The 21,500-nt window shown below is 58.9% G+C and overlaps 3 protein-coding genes across 16 annotated transcripts in view; 2 read left to right on the forward strand and 1 right to left on the reverse strand.

Annotated features, from left to right (window-relative positions):
- The first annotated feature begins 18 nt into the window (after positions 1 to 18).
- B4GALT2 (beta-1,4-galactosyltransferase 2) lies at positions 19 to 9,568 on the forward strand. Of its 3 annotated transcripts, none has more exons than XM_043574728.1 (7): positions 19 to 119; positions 1,764 to 2,119; positions 2,330 to 2,565; positions 5,389 to 5,579; positions 5,751 to 5,873; positions 5,985 to 6,089; positions 8,682 to 9,568. In XM_043574728.1, exons 2-7 carry the CDS (start codon positions 1,816 to 1,818, stop codon positions 8,830 to 8,832), a joined length of 1,110 nt encoding a protein of 369 aa, XP_043430663.1. In that variant the 5' UTR covers positions 19 to 119; positions 1,764 to 1,815; the 3' UTR covers positions 8,833 to 9,568. The 3 variants fall into 3 exon arrangements, with proteins under 3 accessions (XP_043430663.1, XP_043430662.1, XP_043430664.1); XM_043574727.1 differs by lacking the exon at positions 19 to 119 and adding an exon at positions 580 to 682; XM_043574729.1 differs by lacking the exon at positions 19 to 119 and adding an exon at positions 1,275 to 1,650.
- Positions 9,569 to 9,681: 113 nt separating this feature from the next.
- On the forward strand, positions 9,682 to 13,696 carry CCDC24 (coiled-coil domain containing 24). 2 transcript variants are annotated; one of them, XM_043574730.1, is made up of 8 exons: positions 9,682 to 10,470; positions 10,691 to 10,866; positions 11,004 to 11,120; positions 11,643 to 11,717; positions 12,269 to 12,323; positions 12,781 to 12,850; positions 12,961 to 13,039; positions 13,122 to 13,696. In XM_043574730.1, the coding sequence occupies exons 1-8, from the start codon at positions 10,345 to 10,347 to the stop codon at positions 13,354 to 13,356; spliced, it is 933 nt and encodes a 310-aa protein (XP_043430665.1). In that variant the 5' UTR covers positions 9,682 to 10,344; the 3' UTR covers positions 13,357 to 13,696. The 2 variants fall into 2 exon arrangements, with proteins under 2 accessions (XP_043430665.1, XP_043430666.1); XM_043574731.1 differs by having other exon boundaries at positions 10,360 to 10,470; positions 10,663 to 10,866.
- SLC6A9 (solute carrier family 6 member 9) overlaps positions 13,656 to 21,500 on the reverse strand; it is a 31,638-nt gene continuing 23,793 nt past the window's right edge. For 8 of the 11 annotated variants that reach the window (XM_043574717.1, XM_043574718.1, XM_043574722.1 and 5 more), the window contains 9 exons: positions 20,007 to 20,139; positions 19,648 to 19,782; positions 19,453 to 19,556; positions 18,599 to 18,836; positions 18,374 to 18,508; positions 18,166 to 18,265; positions 17,976 to 18,076; positions 15,056 to 15,226; positions 13,656 to 14,977 (listed from right to left, as the gene is read on the reverse strand). In XM_043574717.1, the coding sequence (XP_043430652.1) occupies positions 14,747 to 14,977; positions 15,056 to 15,226; positions 17,976 to 18,076; positions 18,166 to 18,265; positions 18,374 to 18,508; positions 18,599 to 18,836; positions 19,453 to 19,556; positions 19,648 to 19,782; positions 20,007 to 20,139 (1,348 nt within the window). In that variant the 3' untranslated portion in view covers positions 13,656 to 14,746. The remainder of the gene's footprint in view (positions 14,978 to 15,055; positions 15,227 to 17,975; positions 18,077 to 18,165; positions 18,266 to 18,373; positions 18,509 to 18,598; positions 18,837 to 19,452; positions 19,557 to 19,647; positions 19,783 to 20,006; positions 20,140 to 21,500) is intronic. The other 3 variants (XM_043574720.1, XM_043574725.1, XM_043574719.1) reach the window with 1 other exon arrangement.

Genomic DNA, 21,500 nt, shown 5'->3' on the forward strand with positions numbered 1-21,500 from the left:
TGACCGGGCGGCGGGAGGCGGCGGGGCCGGGCCATGGGGGACGGAGCCGTCCGCAGCCGCGGGAGCCGGGAACCCAGCCCGAGCAGGAGCGGCACCCCCTGCTGAGCCCCGAGCGCCGGGTGAGAGGGGTGCGCGCGCGGCCCCCAGCCCAGGGCCCCGACATTCCAGACCCGGCCCCGCCAGGAGCGCCCCGAGCGCGGCCCCGCGATCCCCGCCCAGGAGCCGGTGAGAGGCGCCGGCGGTCAGACCCCGGCCTGGCGTTTCCCCACCCCACCCCACCCCCACCCCTCCCCCTCGGCTCCCCCCCGGACTCTTCTGCCCGCCCCCTGCCAGCCTCCCTTATTGTCCTCGCTCGCCCCGGCCTCGTGGCTCGGGGAGGCGCTCCACTCACGTTTCCTCCTTGCCTCGGCCCCCGCCCCACATCCACGCCCCCCCCCCCACCCCCCGCCCCGGCTCCACACCCACCGGGTCTTCGCTGCCTCCCCCGTCCCGGGAGCCACGTGTTCAGGCCGCTCTGTCTTCCAGCCCCGCCCAAGCGCACCTCGCAGCCTGGCCGCCAGCCTGACCCAGAACCCCTGCCCGGGAGGGAGGGGTGGGAATGTTTGCACGTGGGGCCGGGCGTCTGAGCTGCCGGGGAGCCTGCATGCATGGCTGTGTACATCGAGGAGCAGCGGCTTTGTTTGTGAGTGTGTGACTCTGCGTTACTGTTACTGTCGCTGGGGTGTGTCTGTGACTCTATATGTAGTTCTCTGTGTGTCCTGAGTGCAGGTGACTTTAGCTGGGACTCCAGGTATCTGTGGTTGTGTGCTGCTGGGTATCTGTGAGACTCAGCCTGCTTCCTGAAGCATTGCCAGAAGTGTTGGTGCTCTGTTGGAACCGCAGCTGGAGCTGTGGCCCAGGCAGACCCTTTCCTGCCTGCTGGTGCTGGACCCACCTCCAGGGCCCATATGTTCCTTCTGGGAATCAGCGCGAGCAGTGCTGCGCAGGCGCCAGAAAGTTCATCCCAATCCTTGAGGTCTTAGAGGAGGGGTGTCTCATGCCCCACCCTGTATTTTGACCTCGTGCTCCGGAGGGAAGGGAACCCATAAACATCTCATTCGTATTTGGGCCTCCTGGATGCTGAGGGCCACTTGCCAGCCTGGTCCTAGTTGGCCTGGCCTACTTGCCACTGGTACCTATCCAACCCAACCACTGCCCACCATGCTTCTGGGAAGACTAACTGACGTCGTGAGTACCAAGCCCCCTTGCATGGTGGGTACTCAATAAATGGTCTCCCTTCCCCAGACCACGAGTCCTGGGTTGAGGATGCTACCCTGTGGGGTGTTGTCCTCTGGGGGCGCAGGTACACATATGGGTCTGCAGATAAACGTGTTTCCGTGTTGAGGTATGAACCAGTGTGACTAGAAGTCACTTGTCCGTGTTTCTGAGAACACATGGGGGTGTGTGTCAAGTAAGGGCGTGTACCTGAGCGTGAGAGTGCATGAAGCTGTGCTTGTGTGTATGCGTGTCAGCAAGGACAACGAATGTACACCTATGTGGGTTAGTACTCTTGTGTGTGAGGATGTGTGAGTAGTGAGTTGTCAGGGACCGTGTCTGTGTATCTGTTTGCAGGTAGAATGTGAGCCCGTGAGTATCACAGGGTACGAGCAGGTAAGTGTGAGGATGTGGATCCGTGAGTGTGAGCAGCGGGCGGGAGAGGGGTGGGTAGTCTTGCCCACAGGGCCCTGACCTTCTGGGTCTGTTTCTCTCTTCCCCCTGTGCAGGCCGGCAGCCGGATGCCCGGGCCCATCGGGCGGGCCGGCGGCCGCCTGCGGGATGAGCAGACTGCTGGGGGGGACGCTGGAGCGCGTGTGCAAGGCTGTGCTCCTTCTCTGCCTGCTGCACTTTCTCGTGGCCGTCATCCTCTACTTTGACGTCTACGCCCAGCACCTGGCCTTCTTCAGCCGCTTCAGTGCTCGGGGCCCTGCCCGTGCCCTCCACCCAGCTGCCAGCAGCAGCACCAACTTCTCTCGGCCCAACGCCACTGCCCCCAGCTCGGGGCTCCCTGAGGCTCCCAGTGCCCGGCCGGGCCCCACGGCTCCCATCCTGCCTCCCTGTCCTGACTCGCCGCCTGGTCTTGGTGAGCCTGCAGGGTGGGGCCTGCCTATTGGGGTGGGCAGAAGACCTGACCATTTTGGTTTGGGGAATGATCCATGGGAGCGCTGGGGCTCCGGGTCTGTCGCGAGAGGGCTGTTCCTGGGGTTCCCTTGCCCACCCCTGGGCTGCGGGAGAGGGCTGGTGTCCCTGGATTCTGAAGAAGGCCTGATTCCCGCTACCGTCCTGCCTGCAGTGGGCCGACTGCTGATTGAGTTCACCTCACCCATGCCACTGGAGCGGGTGCAGAGGGAGAACCCAGGCGTGCTTCTGGGCGGCCGCTATACGCCACCTGACTGCACGCCCGCCCAGACAGTGGCAGTCATCATCCCCTTTCGACACCGGGAGCACCACCTACGCTACTGGCTCCACTATCTGCACCCCATCCTGAGGCGACAGCGGCTGCGCTATGGCGTCTACGTCATCAACCAGGTGTGCTTCCTGTGGCCCCAGGCCGCGCACCGGCCACCAGGGAACCCATAAGCACCTGTAGGTGTGGGGACCCACGTGCCTTGTGGGGCATCCGTGGGGTTGGGGGCATCTGTGGGTTCTTGTCTGCCTATGGTTGTGTGGAGCTGTGGATGTACGCCTGGGGCTACGTGTACGCCCATGCACACACAGGAAGGTTTGCGTGTGTGTGAAGAGGAGTGTGCGCATGCGAATGTTGGCACGCACACCGACAGGTGTGTGCATGGCCTCAGTGGGGATGAGCCCCATTGTCTACGGTTGATAGGCCCCGCCCCATGGAGGTGGAAATGTAGGGTCTGCTGGCTGTGAGGAGATGTGGAGGAGCCCCAGGAGAGGGAGAGTTAGACCCTGAAAGAGAAATGGAGTCTGCATCAGGGCCAAGGCCATAGCAGAGGCCCGGGAACTCAGCTTAGTGTCTAAGCCTTCCCATGGGCCTCGCTGGGGCTGGCTGCTGGAGTCTGGGGAGGATGCGATCAGGTCCTCCTTCCCATACTTGGGACTCCCATACTTGGACTTGGATCTCTGTAGACTCCAGGAAGATGGTGTGAGATGAGTCGGAGCAGGGTGCTGTGGGAGCACATAGAGGCCCTGTCCAGCCCTGAGGGATGAACAGGCATCAGCCAACAGACAGACTGGAGGCCCCAGGCCCCAGTGAGAGAATGGGTCTCGTGTGTTCGGGAACTGTTGGCTGAGGTGTGGAGTCCAACGTGTAGGGTGGGTAGCAAAGATGATGCTGGAGTTGCTGGTGGAGGCCAAATCCAGAAGGGTCTCTGGAGGCATGTGAAGCAATTGAGCTCCAGGTAATGGGGCACCACTGGAAGGTTCTAAACAGGGAGTGGTGTGTACGTTTCTTATTGGGAAGATTGCTCTGCCAGGGCATCTCGAGGGTTTCTTCTTGGCTGTTTGCCAGGTGGTTGGCTGCACCTGTGAGTGAGAGGGGAGCACAGGAACTGGGCCAGTCTGGGGGAGAACATGACTCTGAATTCTTTTTTGCATGTGATGAGTTTGAGTGTCTGGGTGAAGTATGAGAGGAATGTTCAGGAGGCAGTCGGACCAGGAGTGAGGCCTGAGGTGCAGAGAGGGATCTGGGAGCCACCAGCATGCACAGGGTCCTTAAAACCCAACAACATCCAACCTGCCCAGGGAGCATGGGACCCGAGAGGAGAAAACCAGTATGAAAGGGACGGGTGGAGAAAGGGACAGTGCCACAGAGGCTGTGAAGGTTGGCCAGAAATGTTCAAGGAGCCCCTGGAGAGTGTGGTGTCCCAGAGGCCCAGGAATAAGTGTCCAGAAGGAAGCATGGTGGCTACGTGAGTATTGCCGGGGAGTGAGGATGTGGACTAAGAAGCGTCCAGTGGATTTAGCAACAAGGTGGGCCCAGCGAGAGCCATTTCAGGGGCATGGTGGGGGCGGAAGCAGATTGCAGTGGGTTGAAGAAGGAATCAGATTTGACAAAATGGAAATAGCCAATTGGAGACAACTCTTTAAAAAACTACTCTGCTGAGAAGGGAAGGCAAAGGTAGGGCGGTGGCTAGAGAGAGGTTTATTTTTCAGATGGGGTAAAACTGAGCGTGCTTATGAGCTGCGTGGGAGAAACCTAGGGCTCCTGGCTGGTGAGAGAGGTCAGAAAGGAGAGCCGATGAGCCAGGAGAAAACACAGAGTTGCTGCGAGGGCTGGTAGGAGAGAAGTGAAGGGCCAGGAGGAAAGAGAGCAAGCGGGGCTAGGTGGTTTAGGGGAGCAGCTCCCACCCCGTCAGGCCCAGGTTGGCTGGTGGGAAGGAGGGGCCAGGATTCCTCTTCTTCTTCCAGCAGGGCCCACCCTCTCCAGTCTGGCTCCAGTCTGTAATTTATGAGTTGGGACAGGGGCTCGGGGTCACCTCCTTCCATGGGATCCTCCTCGCTCTGGCCAGAATTTGGAGCTTGGGCCTGCATGGCCAGGAACCCAGCCTCAAGGAGGCCTGGCCCTGCAGCCCTATTTCTCAGGGGACCCCCAGGCTCACTGGGCCATGGCTGCCTGTATACCCTGTGCTTGTCATTTTGCTGGGGAGACCAGTGAATCTAGCCAGGTCCTGTCCCAGTCCCAGAGGCTGCCCAGGGAGTTGGATGTGGATCCAGATGAGCCAGAGGGGGCAGGTGGCTGAGACTTAGTGGCTCAGTCCCCATTGTTTCTTTACCTTAGACACTGGTCATTTGGGGCATTCATTGTTCATCTCATTTTGTGACTGTGCTCAGCAGGGATACAGGGCTGCTCTTCTCTAAGGTTCCCACCAGCACAAAGATGATGCCTGGCATCAAGGACAGGGCTGTAGGGCGTGCTGGAATGTAGGGGTGAAAGGAGTGAAACGAGAGCTCTGAATCACAGTTTGCCCAGACACTGGCATAAGTGAGGCTCATAGGAAAGAATGAATAATTATGCCGAGGAGGGGAGGTTTGATCAGAGAGGCCTTGCCAGACATAAGCCTGATAAGCAGAGAAGGAGAGCATTCCAGAGCTAACACCGAGGCCTTGAGGCAGTAAAGCCTGGCATGTTCTGGGGCTGCTGAGGAACATAGTACAGCTGGGCCATGGGGTCTGAAGGCAACAGCCAGAGAGGAGACTGGAGCCAGGTCATGGAAAGCCTTAGAAGTCAGGTCCAGGACAACAAGCTGGACTTAGGGGATCCACTCGGAGGGCAGGGCGGGGGCGGGGGGTAGTAGTAGGCCCCTGGGGACTTCTGGACAGTGGTAGAGTGGCAGGTGCCTGCCAGTCACAGGCCCAGAACTGACCTTTCCCCTGCGCCAACCCCAGCATGGTGAGGACACCTTCAATCGGGCCAAGCTGCTCAACGTGGGCTTCCTAGAGGCGCTGAAGGAGGATGCCACCTATGACTGCTTCATCTTCAGTGACGTGGACCTGGTCCCCATGGATGACCGAAACCTGTACCGCTGTGGTGACCAGCCCCGCCACTTTGCCATTGCCATGGACAAGTTTGGTTTCCGGTGAGGGCTCCTTTCTCAACTGGACCCAGACTCCCCACCCCTACTGTCTGCACCACATCCAGCGTCCCCTTGCTTCTGGCCCTTGTGGCACACTCTCCCCCACCCCATCTCTGGCCCTCCCTCTGGAATCCCCTCAGGCCTCTCACTGACACCTGCCCTTCCATGCCACAGGCTGCCTTATGCTGGGTACTTTGGAGGTGTGTCGGGCCTGAGTAAAGCCCAGTTTCTGAGAATCAATGGCTTCCCCAACGAGTACTGGGGCTGGGGTGGCGAGGATGACGACATCTTCAACCGGTGAGTAGGGGCGGGGCGGGAGTAGACCGGGTGCAGAAGGTGCAGCGCAGACTGGGCGAGGCTCCTTGCCCTTCCTGGTGCCTGCTCCAGCCCGTCTGTCCCCATCCCCAGGATCTCCCTGACTGGGATGAAGATCTCGCGCCCAGACATCCGCATAGGCCGCTACCGCATGATCAAGCACGACCGGGACAAGCATAACGAGCCCAACCCGCAGAGGTGACCCCAAGTGCCCTTAATCCCTTACTCCCTAGAAGTGACTCCCCAGCGCCACTGATCCCCAGATGTTTCCCCAAGGCCCCTGACCCTCGATTCCTAGAGATGACTCCCACATCCCTGATTCCTGTTCCCTAGCCCCCAGCTCAGCCTCACTCCAGACTTCTGTCCTCCTAATTCCGAGGGGTGACAGGAATGTAAAGGCAGGGCTCAAATCATCACCAAGTAGATTACATTCCCGTCGGTGTCCTCACAGACCTCCCTTGTGCCAGAGCAAATGGGACAAGAGATAGCAGGCGCCGGGCACAGCTCCTGGGCCTGGGGACCCAATAAAGGTGGCCTGAGCGATGTGGGGCAGGGCGCGGAAAGATAGTGCTGGCCTCTCTGAGACGGGAGTGGGCTGCTCTGTCCCCGAGGATGCGGCAATATTTGGTGTCTGGTGCTGGCTGGGAGGAGCACCTGAGGGCGCATGCAGTGTAGACCGGCACTTCCTGGCACTGCTTTAACCTTGGTGGGAGGGGGGCCCAGAGCCAGTCCCAGCTGGACATCCCATGTGAAGTTCATTCCAGGGAAGGAGACAGGCAGTTGCAGCACAAGGTTCAGGGCATGTACTGTCCTGGCAGAAAGAGGGAGTGATGGTGGGAGTCCTCCTGGAGGAGGTGATGGTAAACTCGGAACTTGGAAAGGTTATTTATTCAATAGGTACTTGTCACACACCTGCCTTGGGCACAGTGCTATCTTCACCAGGCTAGTGGAGGTGGTCAGTTTGGAAAGGAATAGCATTTGCAGGAGTCTGAAATGTGAACATGCCGAGAATCTGAAAGTCTGGTATTACGATCTCTGAAGGCTGGGAGTGACAGTAGAGGGGTCAGTGCTGGGTGTTTGGGGTTGCATATCCCAAGATGAGAGTTTCACTTTTGTCCCAGGGGCACTGGGGAGTCACAGAAGGGCTTTAAGCAGGGGACGGGCAGGATGAGATTTGCGTTTGAAAGGATCACCCTTTGAGTTTGAAGAAGGTGAAGGGCTGGCAGAGCTGCTGGTGGGCCAGGAAGGGAGCCGACCAGGCTTGGAGGAATCCACCGGGCCCAGGGGTGTGATAGGTGTGTGCCTGCTGTGCCCCCAGATGGAGCAGTAGGCTTGTTCTGTTCTGAACCCAGGATATAAGAGTGGGGAGGTCGGTTGCAGCACCAGTGGAAGGTTGACATTTGGCAGGAGCATGAAGCACAGGGCACAGGGAGCTGATGAAAGAGCAGTTCAGATAACAGACGTGGTGAGCGGGGGAGGGAGAAGAGGGGCTGCAGGGCATCCAAGGGAGAGTGCTCGGTGTTGGGATGGCTCCAGAGAGGGATCCAAGCCGAGCTCGAGCTCGGAAGGATCGGAAAGGTCCAAACAGTTGGGATGAGGGTGGGAGCAGAGCTCTAGAAGCACATGCCAGGAGCCTAGGTCCTATTTCAGGCCTAGGTGTCATCATCAGTTCGTGATATCTGCCTTGGGTGAGGACGTGGCAAGACAGCACAGCATTTCTGGCTTAAGGTACTCTGGATGGTGGTTCCATCCACCTAGTTGCTTTTGTCTCAGATCCCGTTCTCCTGGATTCTTCTTTCACTCACCCTACATGTCTAAACCATCAGCAAGTTGTGTCCGTGCCATTCCCAAAACACATCTGAGCCCATCCACCTCTCCCTCCACCGCCTCTGTCATTTTGTCTGGACTACTGCAGTGGCCTCTCACCAGCTTCCCTGTTTCCCCTTGCCCTTCTGCAGTTCACATCCTCTGCCCCGCCCCCCACCCCATCCCATCAATGGGCTAAAAATCCCTGTCTTCTCACTCACAGAATAAAAAAGCTGCTTCCTCTGACTTACATAGCCCCGCCTCTACATGCTCTAGCCTCCATGCTATTCCTAAGCCCTTGGCCCATTAAGCTCTAACCCCTTGCTGTGCAAATTCTCATTCTCAGTTTAGGGTCAGGATATGCTTACCTCTGCCCGAATGCTCTTCCCCTGCTGTCAGTGTGGTGTCACATGTTCACCCCTTCCAAGGCAGCCATCTTGGTCTCCCTCTCCTGTTTCCCTTAGCACCCGGATGTGTTCCTTGTCTGTTACCTGTCTTCCCTAGTGGAATAGACTTGCCATGAGAGGAAGAACCTTACTGTGCTGTTCATGGCTGTGTCTCTGGTACTTAGAGCAGAGCCTGGCACTTGGGGACTGCTCAGTAAGTACGTGGTGAGGGACAGGGAAGATAGCACAGAGAAGAGGGGTTTGGGGAGTGAAGATGATGACCCGACACAAGACACATCACATTTGAGGTGCCTGTGGGTTACCCATGTCTGGGTCTAAGGCTTGGAAGAAAAGTCTGAGATGAGAGAGATTTGTGAGGGTGTCACAGTTCTGGATTCAAGGGTTTAAGATCTCTGTTCTGAAGGCAGATGCCAGAGCAAAAGGGCTCCAAGCAGATGACGGGCAGAGGGGGTGGTGAGAGAACAGAGTCATCCCTGGAAGAAGCCAGGGTGGTTTGAGCCTTAGCCCAGAAATCTCATACTGGGTTTACTGGGTTTACTGGGTAACCCTGATCTGGACCCACTTCCATCTTATCTAGGTTTACCAAGATTCAAAACACGAAGCTGACCATGAAGCGGGATGGCATCGGGTCAGTGCGGTACCAGGTCTTGGAGGTGTCTCGGCAACCGCTCTTCACCAATATCACAGTGGACATTGGGCGGCCCCCATCATGGCCCCCTCGGGGCTGATACTAATGGACAAAGGCTCCCAGTGCCAAGGATTGCCTGCCAGAGGACTGACCTATATAGCCTGGCTGGTGGTTGCTCTATGGGGGATCTCCCAGGACTGAGACTGTGGGCTCTGTTTCCGGAGGGTCTTCAATAGGCCCCCCCTGCAGCTGCACCTGGAAGTTTCAGAACCTACTCTGGGGGACTTCCAACCTGGGCAAGCCCCTCAAGTGTGGCCCTCTCTGGGGTCAACCCTTCTTCCTGCCCCTTCCTCCCCAGCCCAGCCCTCCCTCACCGTCAGGGTCGGGCCAGCCCCTGCACTGCCTCACCGAGTGGCCTGGGCTAGGTCACTCCACCTCTCTGTGCCTCAGTTTCTCCCCCCTTGAGTCCCTCTAGGGCCTGGAAGAGTGGGAGGTATGACTAGGGGGCAGTGTCGCTTCCAGGGGGAATTCTCAGACCTGAGGATCCCCCGTACTCCCAGGGGAGGGGAAACCTTTTTCATTCAACATTGTAGGGGCAAACTCTGGTGCGCCCCCTGCTGAGGAGCAGCCCCAGGAGGGGACCAGAGGGGGTGCTGTGTCGCTGCCCGGGATCTTGGGGTTGGGCTTTGCATGCGGGGCAGGCGGGGCTTAGATCAGTCAGTCAGGTTCTTGCCTCCCTGTCTCGGAGAGAAGGCAGTAGCCCCAGGGCCGGCTCGTTGTTTGTACATTGCACAGAAACTTGTGTGGGTGCTTTAGTAAAAAACGTGAATGGAGCAGCCCCTTTGTCTGCTTGGGGTTGGGGATCTAGGTCCCTCTGTGTGTTGTGGGAGGGCACCTGGCCCAATTCTTCCGTCTGGCCCGGGCTGTCCTGGTTCCCCAGGCCCCTCCAAGCGCAGTCGCTCGCGAGACTTCCGCCAACCCTAAGAGGAAAGGTTTACCCTGCCGCTGCCTCCGGGCTAGGGGAGGCAACGAAGTAATAATCCCAGGGGGAGTCCCATTTCTGGGTTCTTCCCACCTGCCCCGAAGCCGAATGCTGCCCAGAGATGAGCCCACAGCACTTGGCGTCAGAGCTCTGTGGATGGTCGGACTTCCAAACCACCTGCCTCCGCCGTGGGTCCGACTCCCCGCGAGCTGGCGCCGCCCTCCCCACCTGGGATGGCTAGGGGCGGGGCCTGGGTAGCGGCGCGGTCTCCATGGTGACGGCCGCGCGGAAGAGGCGGGGCTAGGGCCCTGGTCTCCACTGCCCGGCTCCTGGCGGCCGTGACCGGGAATCGCGGCCCCCGAGAGTCAGGCAGAAGCGGGGCAGAAGGGACAGTGCCAGAGGCCAGTGCTCCCAACCCAGTAATTCCAGTCTCTGACTGGCGGCAGAACAAGGGTGGGGCTTGGGAGAGGCCGGCGAACGCGACAAGCTTGAGGGCGTGGCCCGCGAGGCCAGCGAGGGGCAGGGCCCAGCCTTGGACTACCAGCCTTGTAGTGATGCTGCGCTCCGACCTGCTCTCCCGCAGGTCGGAGCCTGGGGCCGCTTGTCGCTGAGTGGCGGCGCGGGCGGGCCATGTCTTGGGACTCCCCGTCGCTGTGGGTGCTGGTAGAGGAGCACGTTCCGCTCCCGGAGCGGCCCGAAGTGAAGAGGATTCTGGGGGAGACGACGGTGGACCTGAGCCTGGAACTGCGGGCAGAGGTGGGGAGTGGGCTGATGGGTCACTCCAGGCCTGTCCCACGATTCGGGTGATTTCCCCACCTCCTCCGGATCCCTGGCCCTGCCCGATAACTCTCGAGATCTTGCTGCATCTCACTGTCCGCCCAGCCCTCTTGACTCCTCTCTGCCCCTCAGTCCCCCAGCCCCCTTCACGCCCGTCACTTCTCTCCCCAGTCGCAAGGTGTCCCAGCTCTCCTTGCAGGTGGTGATGCTACAGTCACTGCTCCGTGAGGCTAGATCCTCCCAAGCCTCTGGCTCCCGACCCACCTCTGACCCCTCCTCCCTTCTGGCACCACCGCCCCTCCTAAGAGACCTCGTGCGCCAGGAACTGAGACAGCTACTCCTTGGTCTCCGCCAGAAGGCCATCTGCGAGGGCAGGTGGGAACCTCAGACCTAGGGCTAAGCCCCACAGCAAAACTAAGAGGGGCTAGCCCTGTGCCTGATAAGGGGCCAGGATTGCCTTCCTATGGTTCCCTGGAAGGAGCCTCGGAGTTTCTTTCTGTGATCTTCTGCAGAGACCAGACCCAGGTTTGGATCCAGTATAGCCCCAGGGTCCTGCGCTTTGCCCTGGAGGAGCCTGGGTGTAATTTGCCAGAACAGGAGATATTCCAGATGAGAGCTGGTGAATCCAGGTAAAGTGGAGGTGAATCTAGGTAGGAGAGGAGGGATCGCTCCCTGCTTAGCAGAGGGCCCCAGCCAGCTGGTGGGTTCCACCTGGCTCCACGGAGAAGTTCCTGGCCTGGAGCTGGACCTCCTACAACCACATGTATGGATCAGTGAGGGCTGGGTTAGAGAGCGCTGGGGACCAAATGAAATAAGTGAGAAAGGAGCACATTCGTAAGTGAATGGAAGCAGCCACTTATTTCTAGTTCTTACACAACTCTGTGGGGAGCAGTGGCCCCCTTTTACAGATGAGGAAACTAAAACTCAGAAGGGATACTCGACTTGCACAAGGTCACACACACTGAAGAGTGGCAGAGCCCATTTGCAAACCCAGGCTCCAGAACTCCTCCCCTTTTGCACTATGTTATGTTGTCTTTGTGAGAAAAGACACAGGATTGTCTGGGAGAAGTGGCGTTCGTGTCCTGAAGGCCTGGGGTGAGGCAACATGGCGGGGGGGGGGGGGTTGTGATGTTGGCCTCATCTGCCAGCAGCAGTCAGAGGGACCTCAGCGTCATCAAGGACCAGCTGAACGTGTCCAGCATCGACCAGGTTGCCAGACACCTGCGGTGAGGCCCCTGAGTGTGCGTGGTGAGGGTGGAGACAGGGAGGATGGGGCTGGGACCAGTCTTGAAGTACTGGGACTGGACTGTGAGAGAGGAGGAGGAGGCCGCACACCTGGTGGGGAGACCAGGAGGGGAAGGCTGAGAGGTGGAAAGGGCGGGTTGCTGCAGGGCCTGTGCAGTTGCTTCCAGGAAGTGGTTAATGATGGATGCCAGCAGGCGCTGAGCCCCGAGGATTTTTATCCTGAGGTGGGGAACCACGGAAGGTTTTGAGAAGAGGAATGGCCGTGATGCAGGGCAGAATGGAGGCAGGACGAGGCCCATGCAATAGAGAGGATGGTGGGCACTGTGAGGGAGGCAAGGGACGGACACATCCTGCCCAGGGAGAGGCCCGCAAGGGCTGGAAGGCTGGGCCAGCACCCGGCCACAGAGAGCAAGGTGGGCTGAGGACGGAGGGCCTGGTGGAGGTGAAAGCTGGAGGTTAGCGCTATGTGGACGGCTCAGCTGAGACAGTCCTGTGGCACTGGTCCTGGCTGCCTTACTCCCATGTGTCCCAGGAGCCTCCTGGAGGAGGAGTGTCACATGTTGGAGAGGATGATCCCCATCCTGCAGGTGAGCTGCGGCCCTGGGCTTCGCTGCCCAGAGCCCTTCTGCTGAGTGTAGACTCACCTGCCTTTCACCTGGTGCGTGAGACCCACAAACGGGCATGTCCCTGTGCGTATGTGCATGTAAAGGTGTGCGAGTCCTGTGTCCTTTTCTCACACGTGCACGTTCCCTGTGTGTGTGTGAATCCAGAAGATTCTGGTTGAGCCCCTAAGTCCAAGGTCAGCACTTTTAGATTAACTTGTGAAATTTGCCCCTGGTCCTTGGCTCCTTCCCTTCCCTAAGTCTGAGTCCAAGCCAGCCAGCACTTTACCAAGCTGGGCTTTTTGGGTGGAGGGTGGGAGTGTGCTGTCCCCAGGGACTGCCTGGGCTGGTTTTGGGGTCCCGCCATGGGATCATGGCCTCTGTATCCTGCCCTGCCCCTCCCCTGCCTGTGGCCGGGGCACTGAGCCAGCTCTCCCTGCAGCGCCGCCTGGAAGAGGAGTATACAGGGGCATCCCAGCCCTCTGAGGCCACCCTAGAGCCCACCCTGGCAGGTAAGGATCCCAAGTGGACCCCAGAGCACCCAGCCTGCTGCCCCCTGCCCCACACTTTTACACACCCTGGAACTCCTGGGTGCTGTGACTCAGGTACACCTGTCCTCCAGAGCTACGGGAACAGAAGGTGGCCATGCAACAAGAGCTGCAGGTGCCTCTGAGGCCTTCCTGTGTCTCTTCCAGCCATAGGTAAACCGGAGCAGGTGGATGGCTGACAGGGTAGGCCTAGGGTCAGGCCACTGCTCACTCACAGCTACTCTTTCCTGTTCAGGCAGCAGCCCGCGGGGTCCTCCAAGGGTCTCAGACCCTTGCCTTGCCTCCGTGGGGCTTCTGGAGTTTGGGCTGAGCCTCTCCGGTGCTGCCTGCCTGCCCCTCCTCTGGAGCGCTGCCCCCGACCTGGAGGCCTGACTACCACCTGCCGCTGGGGACGGAAGCTTCAGCGCAGCCCTGGGAAAAGGCCAGCTTCTACTCCAATGTCCAGTACAGCACCCCAGGCCCCAACCTGAACGACCGGTCACAAAGTAGGCTTCGGCTCACCCCATCCTCTGCTGCCACCTCTCAGCTGCCGTGGCCCAGCCCGCTTCAGATCTCGTCTTGGTTGGATGGGCCCTGGCCAGGACGCCAAGGCTGTCTGTCTATCTGGCCCTTGCCCCACCCCCTCGCCAAGTCCATAGTGTCTGCTTCTGACGATCCTAGCCTTTGGCCTTTCTTCTCCCAGCCCTCCACAAACTCTTGGCAGGCAGAGGTCTCATCCCAGCCCCAACTCTTGTCCCCCTGGGGGACTCACACAAAGCACAGCAGCAGCTCAGAGACAGGAATAGAAATTTCATTAAAATCTATGGACTTTAAAATCCTAGTGGTGCACGGATGGGTAGGGGTGGGCGGTGCACCGTTATTGCTACAGAGGATTAGAGGCGGCTGTTCTGGGGCTGTCACTGCACAGAGGGGCACAGAGGATGGACAGACAGACACTGCAGGGGGAGGGAGCTCTGGCTCCAGAGAGGGGATGGGGCACGCAGGCTGGGGCCATTTGGCACATGAACAAGGGCAGCCCAGTTTGGGAAGCCTGGGCCTTCCTTTCGCCTGGTGAGGGGAGGGCAAGGGGGGTTCATGTAAGGTCCCCTTCCCCAGGGCTCTGGGTCCAAACCTCCTGCTGAGCAGCACCCCACCCCTACCCCCCAGAAACTAGTGCTTTGGGCAGGCTGCTGGGTCATGGGCCTCTGCTGGCTGGGCCTGACAGCTAGGGCTGGAATGAGGTGTGGAGACCCCAGAGCAGCCAAGTGAGGTCCAGGCAGGCCTGGAAGACAGACGGGGCCCAAGGCTGGGGGCATGGGAGTGGCAACCACGATAATACAATTTTTACAAAAATAATTACACAGACAAACAGGGCTGGGTGGCACAGCCTGACGAGTAACACTGTATAGCCCCTTAGCCCGTCACCCTGCTCCCAGGTAGGAAGACCCAAATTTGCCTGGGCAGGGCTGGGGTCTGCTCTGAGGGCAGGAACACTGGTCAGGAGGCTGGAGGCCTAAGGAGGGGGACAGGTGGGGGGCCAACCTAGAACCTCAGCTCAGGGCAGAGTGTGGGGGCATCAGAGGCCAGGTAAAGCCCAGCAGATCTCTGGGGACCTGGCCTGAGACCCCTCCAAAGTGCTTTGGGCCCCCCACCGACCCTCCCATCGCCCACACCCATCCCCAGCTGCCATCTTGGCATCCAAGGGACCTGTAAACACTGGGGACACGAGCACAAATGACCACGCTACCAGTGATGGCCAAGGTGACAGCAGCCACCCTGGCCAGGGCATGGCAGGGGCAGGCGGTGACACCTGTCCCCTGTCTCCCCAGTCTCTGTGGTGGGAGCATGGGCGGGGGTGGGGCACTCCCCGGGCAGCTGTGCTCATATCCGGGAGTCCTGCAGACGGCTAGAGCCGTTACTGCCCACCATGGGGATCTGGGCTTTGTCTGGGTGCAGCGGCTGGACCTCAAGACCATCTTCAGGAGAAGGCGGTATGGTGGGGGCATAGCGTCCAGTCCGGTGCTCCAGGAGGGCGGGGCCCCAGTCTCTGCTTGGCTTTGTGGCATTTTTCAAACGCTGCAGGAGAGGTAGACATGGGGGGTGGGCAGGGCACTTCAGAAAGAAGCCATTAAGCCCCATCCACCCACCCCCTCCCGGTTCAGCTAGCTGCTGCCTGCCCCCACCCCTCACCTGGAGGAGGGTGTCCCCATCTGTGCGGCAGAGCTGGAACAGGGCATAGAGAGGGATGCAAATGACGGAGGACAGAGCCAGGAGGAAGCCGATGGCCACAGCCCAGCCTGGATACTGGTAGTGGTTGTAGGTGATTGGCTGGTACTGGATCACCGTGAAAATGAGAATGAACTGCAGAGAGGAGGGATGGGAGTGCACGTGAGGCCTGCCCAGTACTCTCCACCCCCGCCTTTCCCCGGGGCTCGGTCCTCCTCTCAGCACTCCTTTCCTTCCTCTCCAGTTTCCCAAACTAGAAAGAGACATTTTTGGGGAAGGACAGGGGCAAAGTCAAGTTTTGGGTAGTGGAAGAAGTGGAAGGAACCAGAGGCCAAGGCATGGTGGGCAGGTAGGCATTGCGGAAGAGGAGAGGTCCATCTTCGCCATAATCCTGAATCAGCCAGGGAACGATCGATGTCCCCTTTGAAGTCGGTCAGTTCTGCTCAAAGACTCGCAATGGCTCCCTAGTGCCTACTGAAGTAAGACCAAATCCTTGGCCTTAGGGCTTTACCAACTCACATCCAGATCTCAGCTCATCCTTCTGGCCACATGACCCTTGTCTCAATGTCTTGACTGCACCCAGCATTTTCCTCCCTCTTCATTTATTCTGGAGAATCCTCTACATTTTCCTTTTGTCAGATGCTGTGCAGATGTCGCCCCCTTCAAGAAGCTCTCCAGATTTCTCATCCCTCTTCCTCAAAGGGCTCTCAATGGCATTTTCTGTCTGCTAAGCGTTTAATGTTTCCCATAGCCTGGGGAGCTCCTGGGATTGCCTCAGCTCTGGGTCTCTAGGGCCCAGCACAGTGCCCGGCACAACCTCATTTGCTGATCTGAACTGACTTGTGCAGAGAGGTGGGGGCAATGGGGGAGAGGGGAGAGCGAAGCCCTCTCTATGGCTGTAGAGAGGGTGACAGCCCGGGGAGGCCCCAAAGGCTAGAAATGATGGGTGTCAGGCTGGAGGCCAGGAGCCGCTTTGGAAAGAGATGAGTGGGACGGGAAGTGGAGCCTGGGGCCGCAGCAGCAACAGCAAAAAAACTAAGGAAGCGGAAAGATGGGCGGGTGGCTCATGGACCACCCAGAGGGCCTGGGTATGTGTGCGCCACTCACCAGGAGGGCTCAGCATCGGCCTCCTGAGCTCTCAGATGCATCCCAGTGACCAAATTCAGGAGAGCAAGACCCACATCCAGTGGGGGGCCCTCCTGGGATGCTGCACATAGTGAAAGCTTATGTCAAGTTTCCCGAATGGAACTAGATCCTGATCCCTGACGGAAAAAGATGGTTTGTCAAAAAGAGTTTTTCAGAAATATAAAGAAGTAAAGCTCCCAGAGAAGACACAACAGCCCAGACACACGAGTCCACGGGGCCTGGAGTCCTCACCTTAAGGTGACTCCAGCCTGGCTTTCTGAGCACAGAGAGGGCACTGCCCACCTTGCCTCAATCTCGCAGAGACACGGGACCCAGGCCAAGGCTGCCCCTCTGGAAGCTTCTTGTGCCCATCTCCTTCCTGCCTCCTTCCCTGCCTTGGTCGGTACCCCAGGTCTCTGCCCAGGGTGGCAGCCTCCTCGGAGCTCTAGAGGATGAGCTCCCCTCAGGCTGGTCCTGGGCACGGCCTCAGCCACAACCCCCGGAGAGCAGGGCGCTTGGCAGCAATGTCTGGCCTCCCTGGCCTCCCACCACTTACAGGAGGCTTCCGTTCCTCCTGTTTCAAAGCTGGGCCAGTGGCCAGAGCTGGTGCCTGTGCCAGCCTCGGGGAAGATCCCACACCCCCCATGTGGTGGAGGCCTCAGCCCTCAGGGGCCTTCCCCACCGCACCCAGAAACATGAGCCAAAGTGGAAATCCGGTGATGAGCTCCCTGTGGCACAGAGAAGCTGGGCTTGACGGGAACGTGACTGAATGCTGCCCTTGCCACTGGGCTGACCCTCCCGTCACTCAGAGATGGCCCTGCCTCTTTGCGGAGTGACCACTTCACTGTCAAACACTTTGTGCCCCTTCCTCCCACCCTGACCATAAGGGGACAAAATCAGTAGTCCATGGAGCGCTCCCCCTTCCTGCGGGTGTTTCTAGTGTAGCACTGGCCCAGCCTGCAGGCTCCAGATTGGACTACCTGCTTTGAAGGCTGGCTCTGTCATTTATTAGCTGTGTAAACTTCGGTCGATTACTTAACATCTCTGTGCCTCCATTTCCTCATCTGTAAAGTGGGAATAATAACGATACCCGAGAGTTGTATCACATGAGTTGATACATGAACACCGTGCAGAAAATGCCTGGTTGCTGGCCATGGGGAAGTTCCCTCCACCAATTCATCTCCCTCGTGGGAGTTTCCCAGGTGTTGAATACTGGTGGAGATCTTCCCTCTCCCAAGTCTGGAAGGCTTAAGAGGTTGCCCCTGACCCTGAGCTGACATCTGACTTGTACCACCCGCTTCTGGAACACTCACGCATTTACACCACGTACTCCAGGCACCTCAGCTAAGAGGGGTTGGAGGCAGGAGCTCAGCAAAGCCAATGGAGCTGACACCAATATCACTAATTGTTCCTGAGACCTCTCTGGGGATACCAGGCAGGAACGCCAAGGAGGCAGGGATGGCCAGCTCTCAGCTGCTGCCAGCCTGCTTTCCCCTTCCAAGGCTGGGCACTGTCTTCAGTCAAATCCAGGGCTCTATATGCTCCCTTCCTAACCCCAGGCCAGTGCCTGGGTGCTTCTAAGTCTCCGCCTGACTATGCAACCTCTCTCCGTCTCCCAATGGCCAGAGTTGTGGATGCAGAGACCCCGTCGGGGAGCTCTGGCCAGATGAATGGGCTCCTGTTCTCCCTCTGCTGGTTCCCAAGAGAAGGACACTCGCCTGGGGGCAGCAGGGAGGGAGGGGCCAGCCCCGGAACTTACAAAGATGATGGCCGGAGAGACAAAGCGCCAGCAGATCTGGAAGAAGATGGGCGGCGGGAATCCCAGCATCATCTGGATGTCCTGGAAATAGTTCCGGTGCCCTGGAGAGAGCGGTGTCAGCAGGGCTGGGAGAGCAGCTTGGATAGGCGGGGGCTGGGCTCAGAGAGGCCACAGAAGCTCAGGCACTTACCGTAGATGTACATGATGGACACACACATGATGCAGGAGATGACAACCAAGGAGAAGCTGGCCGCGTAGTTGTCCATTAACAGCAGCCAGTAGATGCCTGCCTACGGGCCAGTGGGCAGCTGAGCCGGGGGTGCCTGAGGCTGGGCTCCCCCACCCACTATGCCCCCCTACCTTGGCAACTCCAGCCCAGCTTTTCCCTCAGGTCTTACCTGGCTGGTGAGGGGGATGCCCAGTAGGAAGCCAGCCACAGCCACGCCCAAGGTCACATAGGTCTTCTTCTGCAGGATCCACTCATTTCCCACCTCATCCACAATGGCTGTGACCAGTGTCTCTAGGAGGCAGAACTGCAGGATGTGGCCATCAGAGCAGGGGCCTGGCCTCTGGCCCTGCCTCCTCCCTCCCCAGGCCACTGGCCCAGGTCCTGCACCTCATACCTGAGTGCCCAGCCCCAGCAAGATGAGCATGAAGAAAAAGAGCAGGGACCAGAGCGGGGAGATGGGCAGCAGCGTGAGGGCCTCAGGGTAAGCCACGAAGGCCAGGCCAGGGCCGTGGTCAGCCACACGGGACACGTCCACACCCAGGTGATTGGCCATGAAGCCCAGGATGGAGAAGATGACGAAGCCAGCATAGACGCTGGTGGCACAGTTAGTGATGCTGATGATGATGCTGTCCCTGTCGGGGAGGAAAATGGGGCTCAGGATGTGCAATTTGCTTCCCTTTGCCCAGTTAGGGCTGAGAGAAGAACTGAGATGGAAAGCTCTAGGAACAGAAGGCCCCCCAACCTCTTTCCTGGTCTGCTCTGGGCCTTTCTTTATTTTTTTTCTTTAAAGTTTATTTATTTATTTTTGAGAGAGAGAGAGAAAGAGAGAACCAGTGGGGGAGGGGCAGAGAGAGAGGGAGACACAGAATCCGAAGCAGGCTCCAGTCTCCGAGCTGTCAGCACAGAGCCAGACGCGGGGCTCGAACCCACGAACTGAGAGATCGTGACCTGAGCCGAAGTCAGACACTTAACCGACTGAGCCACCCAGATGCCCCTGCTCTGGGCCTTTTCAAGTAGGTTGAGGCTCTTGAGTCCTCACAGACCCCTGGGGCATCACTGTCCCCACCTTCTTCTGTGTTCTCCAGTGGCCGGATCCAGACTCAGCATTCCCAGGACCTCAAGGCCGTGAGTGGAATGGAGGGCCCTAGCAGGGGGTCCAGGGGGCTGCACTGGACCTGGGGGTCTGGGGACTCCTGGGGAAGGCTGCAGGGTAGAGGGGCAGCCCCGGGCTGGCAGGGAGAGTCTCACCGGTAGCAGTTGTTGTGGAACTTGTTGTAGGATGCCATGGTGATGAGGCCTCCCCACGCACAGCCCAGCGAATAGAATATCTGGGAGGCGGCGTCCCCCCACACCTGTGGGGCAGGACGGGCAGAGCAGCTGGGGTCAGAGGCAGGCACCTCTCTGCCCCTCCCTGCCCCTTCCAGGCCCTCCTCCACAGCCCACCTTGGCCTCCAGGATCTTGTCCCACTGTGGGGTCAGGTAGTACATGATGCCCGTGAAGGCTCCTTCCAGGGTCACGCCGCGGACGAACAGGATGGTCAGCACCACATAGGGAAATGTGGCTGTGAAATATACCACCTGCGTGCAAGATGCAAGGTGCAAGATCCTCCACTGGACTCCTCCAAGCTCTTCCTGCCCTGGGCGCCCCCTCCCCGGCCCCCCAACCACGGCCGGCCCTCCGGTTCCTCCTCCCCTCTCATGTCCCTTCATCACCGCCTGCCCCCGACTCCTACACACCACCCCGGCAGGGGAGGCAGGATCTTTCTGGGTGGGCACAGACCTGCTGAGGGAGGGGTACTTACTTTCCCTGAAGACTTGACCCCTCGGATGAGGCAGAGGAACACCACCACCCAGGAGACACCGAGGCAGCCGAGGAGGGGCAGTCGTACCTCCCCAAAGTTCCCGATGTCGTCTGACAGCTTCAGCACATAGAGCCTGGGGAAGGGGATACTCTGGTTGAAGGCCGGACCCTGGCCCCAGCAACAGATTCCCAAGGCCCGGGGCCCAGCCTGGCAGCTCCCTCCTTTCTCAAGAGGTCCTCGCATGTATGAGGAGGGTGTCACTGTAAGGCCCCAGCCCCAGCTAACCCCGCCCTACCCCCTCTGCCTGCTGCCCTAAGACTCCACTGGTTGCAGCCTCTCCCAGGACCCTCAGAGGCGCCTGGAGGCCAGCCTCCTCAGCCCCTCGGGTGTGGAGGTCTCACTCCCAACCGGGCCCATCCCAGGCCCTGGCTTGTGCGTTTCTCCCTTCAGTAACATCTTGGACATATCCTATCAGGCGTCACCTCCTCCAGGAAGCTTTCTGTGAGCTTTTCACCCACACTAGTCTTCTCCATCTCTGATGAACCGAGGGAGATGGTGGAGTGCTGAGTAAAGACGGGAGGCCCTGGGGCGTACAGGCCTAGGCTCGAACCAGAATTCCTCCCCTAGGTATGTGTGGCTCTATCTGGCGCCCTATGCCACACCAGCAGTGCCCTTTCAATCGATCGGACACTTATGTGCCAGGCCCTGTGCTAGGTGCTGTGCATACAGACCTGAATCAGGCACGTGGGTACCACCAGGAAGGGCGTCTCAATGCCACGGGGAGGGGCACACTGGAAGGCTTCCCGGAAGAGGTGAGGCTAGAGCTAAGGTTTGAGGAATTGGGAGGAGGAAGTGCATGCCAGGCTGGGGCAGCAGCATGCAGGAGGACAGGGGGTCATGAAATAAATAACACGGCCTAGCCTGGGCATGTCAGCAGCTCAGTGAGGCTAGAACAGAAGGTAAAGGGAATAGAGAAGGGTGAAGGATAGGAAGAAGCCAGATTATAAGAAGCCACAAAGTCAAGGCCAAGAAGTTTGAATTTTATCCTAAGAGCAATGGGAAGCTTCTGAAGGGTTTTTATAGGAGCATCGTCACGGTCTCTCCTTGACTCAAAACTTTGCAGGGGCTCCCAGCTCTCACCGTGGAAAAGCCTAAGTCCTTACAGTGGCTGTAAGGCCTTAAGTGGCCTACTGCCCCCTACCTGCCATCTCTCTGATCGCCTGTCTTCCCACCCTACTCCCCTGCACTGGCTGCCCTGGGCTCCTCGCAGTTCCTTAATCATGCCAGGCATGCCCTCCCTCAGGGCCTTTGCACGTGCTGTTTCTTCTGTCTGGTGTGCTCTTTCCCTCAAACATCCATTCACACACATGCGTGGTATGCAGTCGTATGGGGCCCCATACTGAGAAGGCTTTGTGCTGGGTTTAATGCTCTGCCACTGGCATCTTGAAATCCTAATACATTTGAACATGGGGCCCCATATGTTCATTTCACACT

The sequence above is a fragment of the Prionailurus bengalensis genome, chromosome C1 (genome assembly GCF_016509475.1).
Source record: "Prionailurus bengalensis isolate Pbe53 chromosome C1, Fcat_Pben_1.1_paternal_pri, whole genome shotgun sequence".
Classification (NCBI taxonomy): Eukaryota; Metazoa; Chordata; class Mammalia; order Carnivora; family Felidae; genus Prionailurus; species Prionailurus bengalensis.

Bases quoted from the DNA above. Each gene is read 5' to 3' on its own strand.
- CCDC24 (XM_043574730.1), top strand. From the start codon at position 10,345: ATGTCTTGGGACTCCCCGTCGCTGTGGGTGCTGGTAGAGGAGCACGTT. The intron at 10,867-11,003 runs GTGGGAACCTCA...GATCTTCTGCAG, and splicing joins AAGGCCATCTGCGAGGGCAG to AGACCAGACCCAGGTTTGGA. The intron at 11,121-11,642 runs GTAAAGTGGAGG...ATCTGCCAGCAG, and splicing joins ATGAGAGCTGGTGAATCCAG to CAGTCAGAGGGACCTCAGCG.
- B4GALT2 (XM_043574727.1), top strand. From the start codon at position 648: ATGGCTGTGTACATCGAGGAGCAGCGGCTTTGTTT. The intron at 2,120-2,329 runs GTGAGCCTGCAG...TCCTGCCTGCAG, and splicing joins TGACTCGCCGCCTGGTCTTG to TGGGCCGACTGCTGATTGAG. The intron at 2,566-5,388 runs GTGTGCTTCCTG...CGCCAACCCCAG, and splicing joins GCGTCTACGTCATCAACCAG to CATGGTGAGGACACCTTCAA.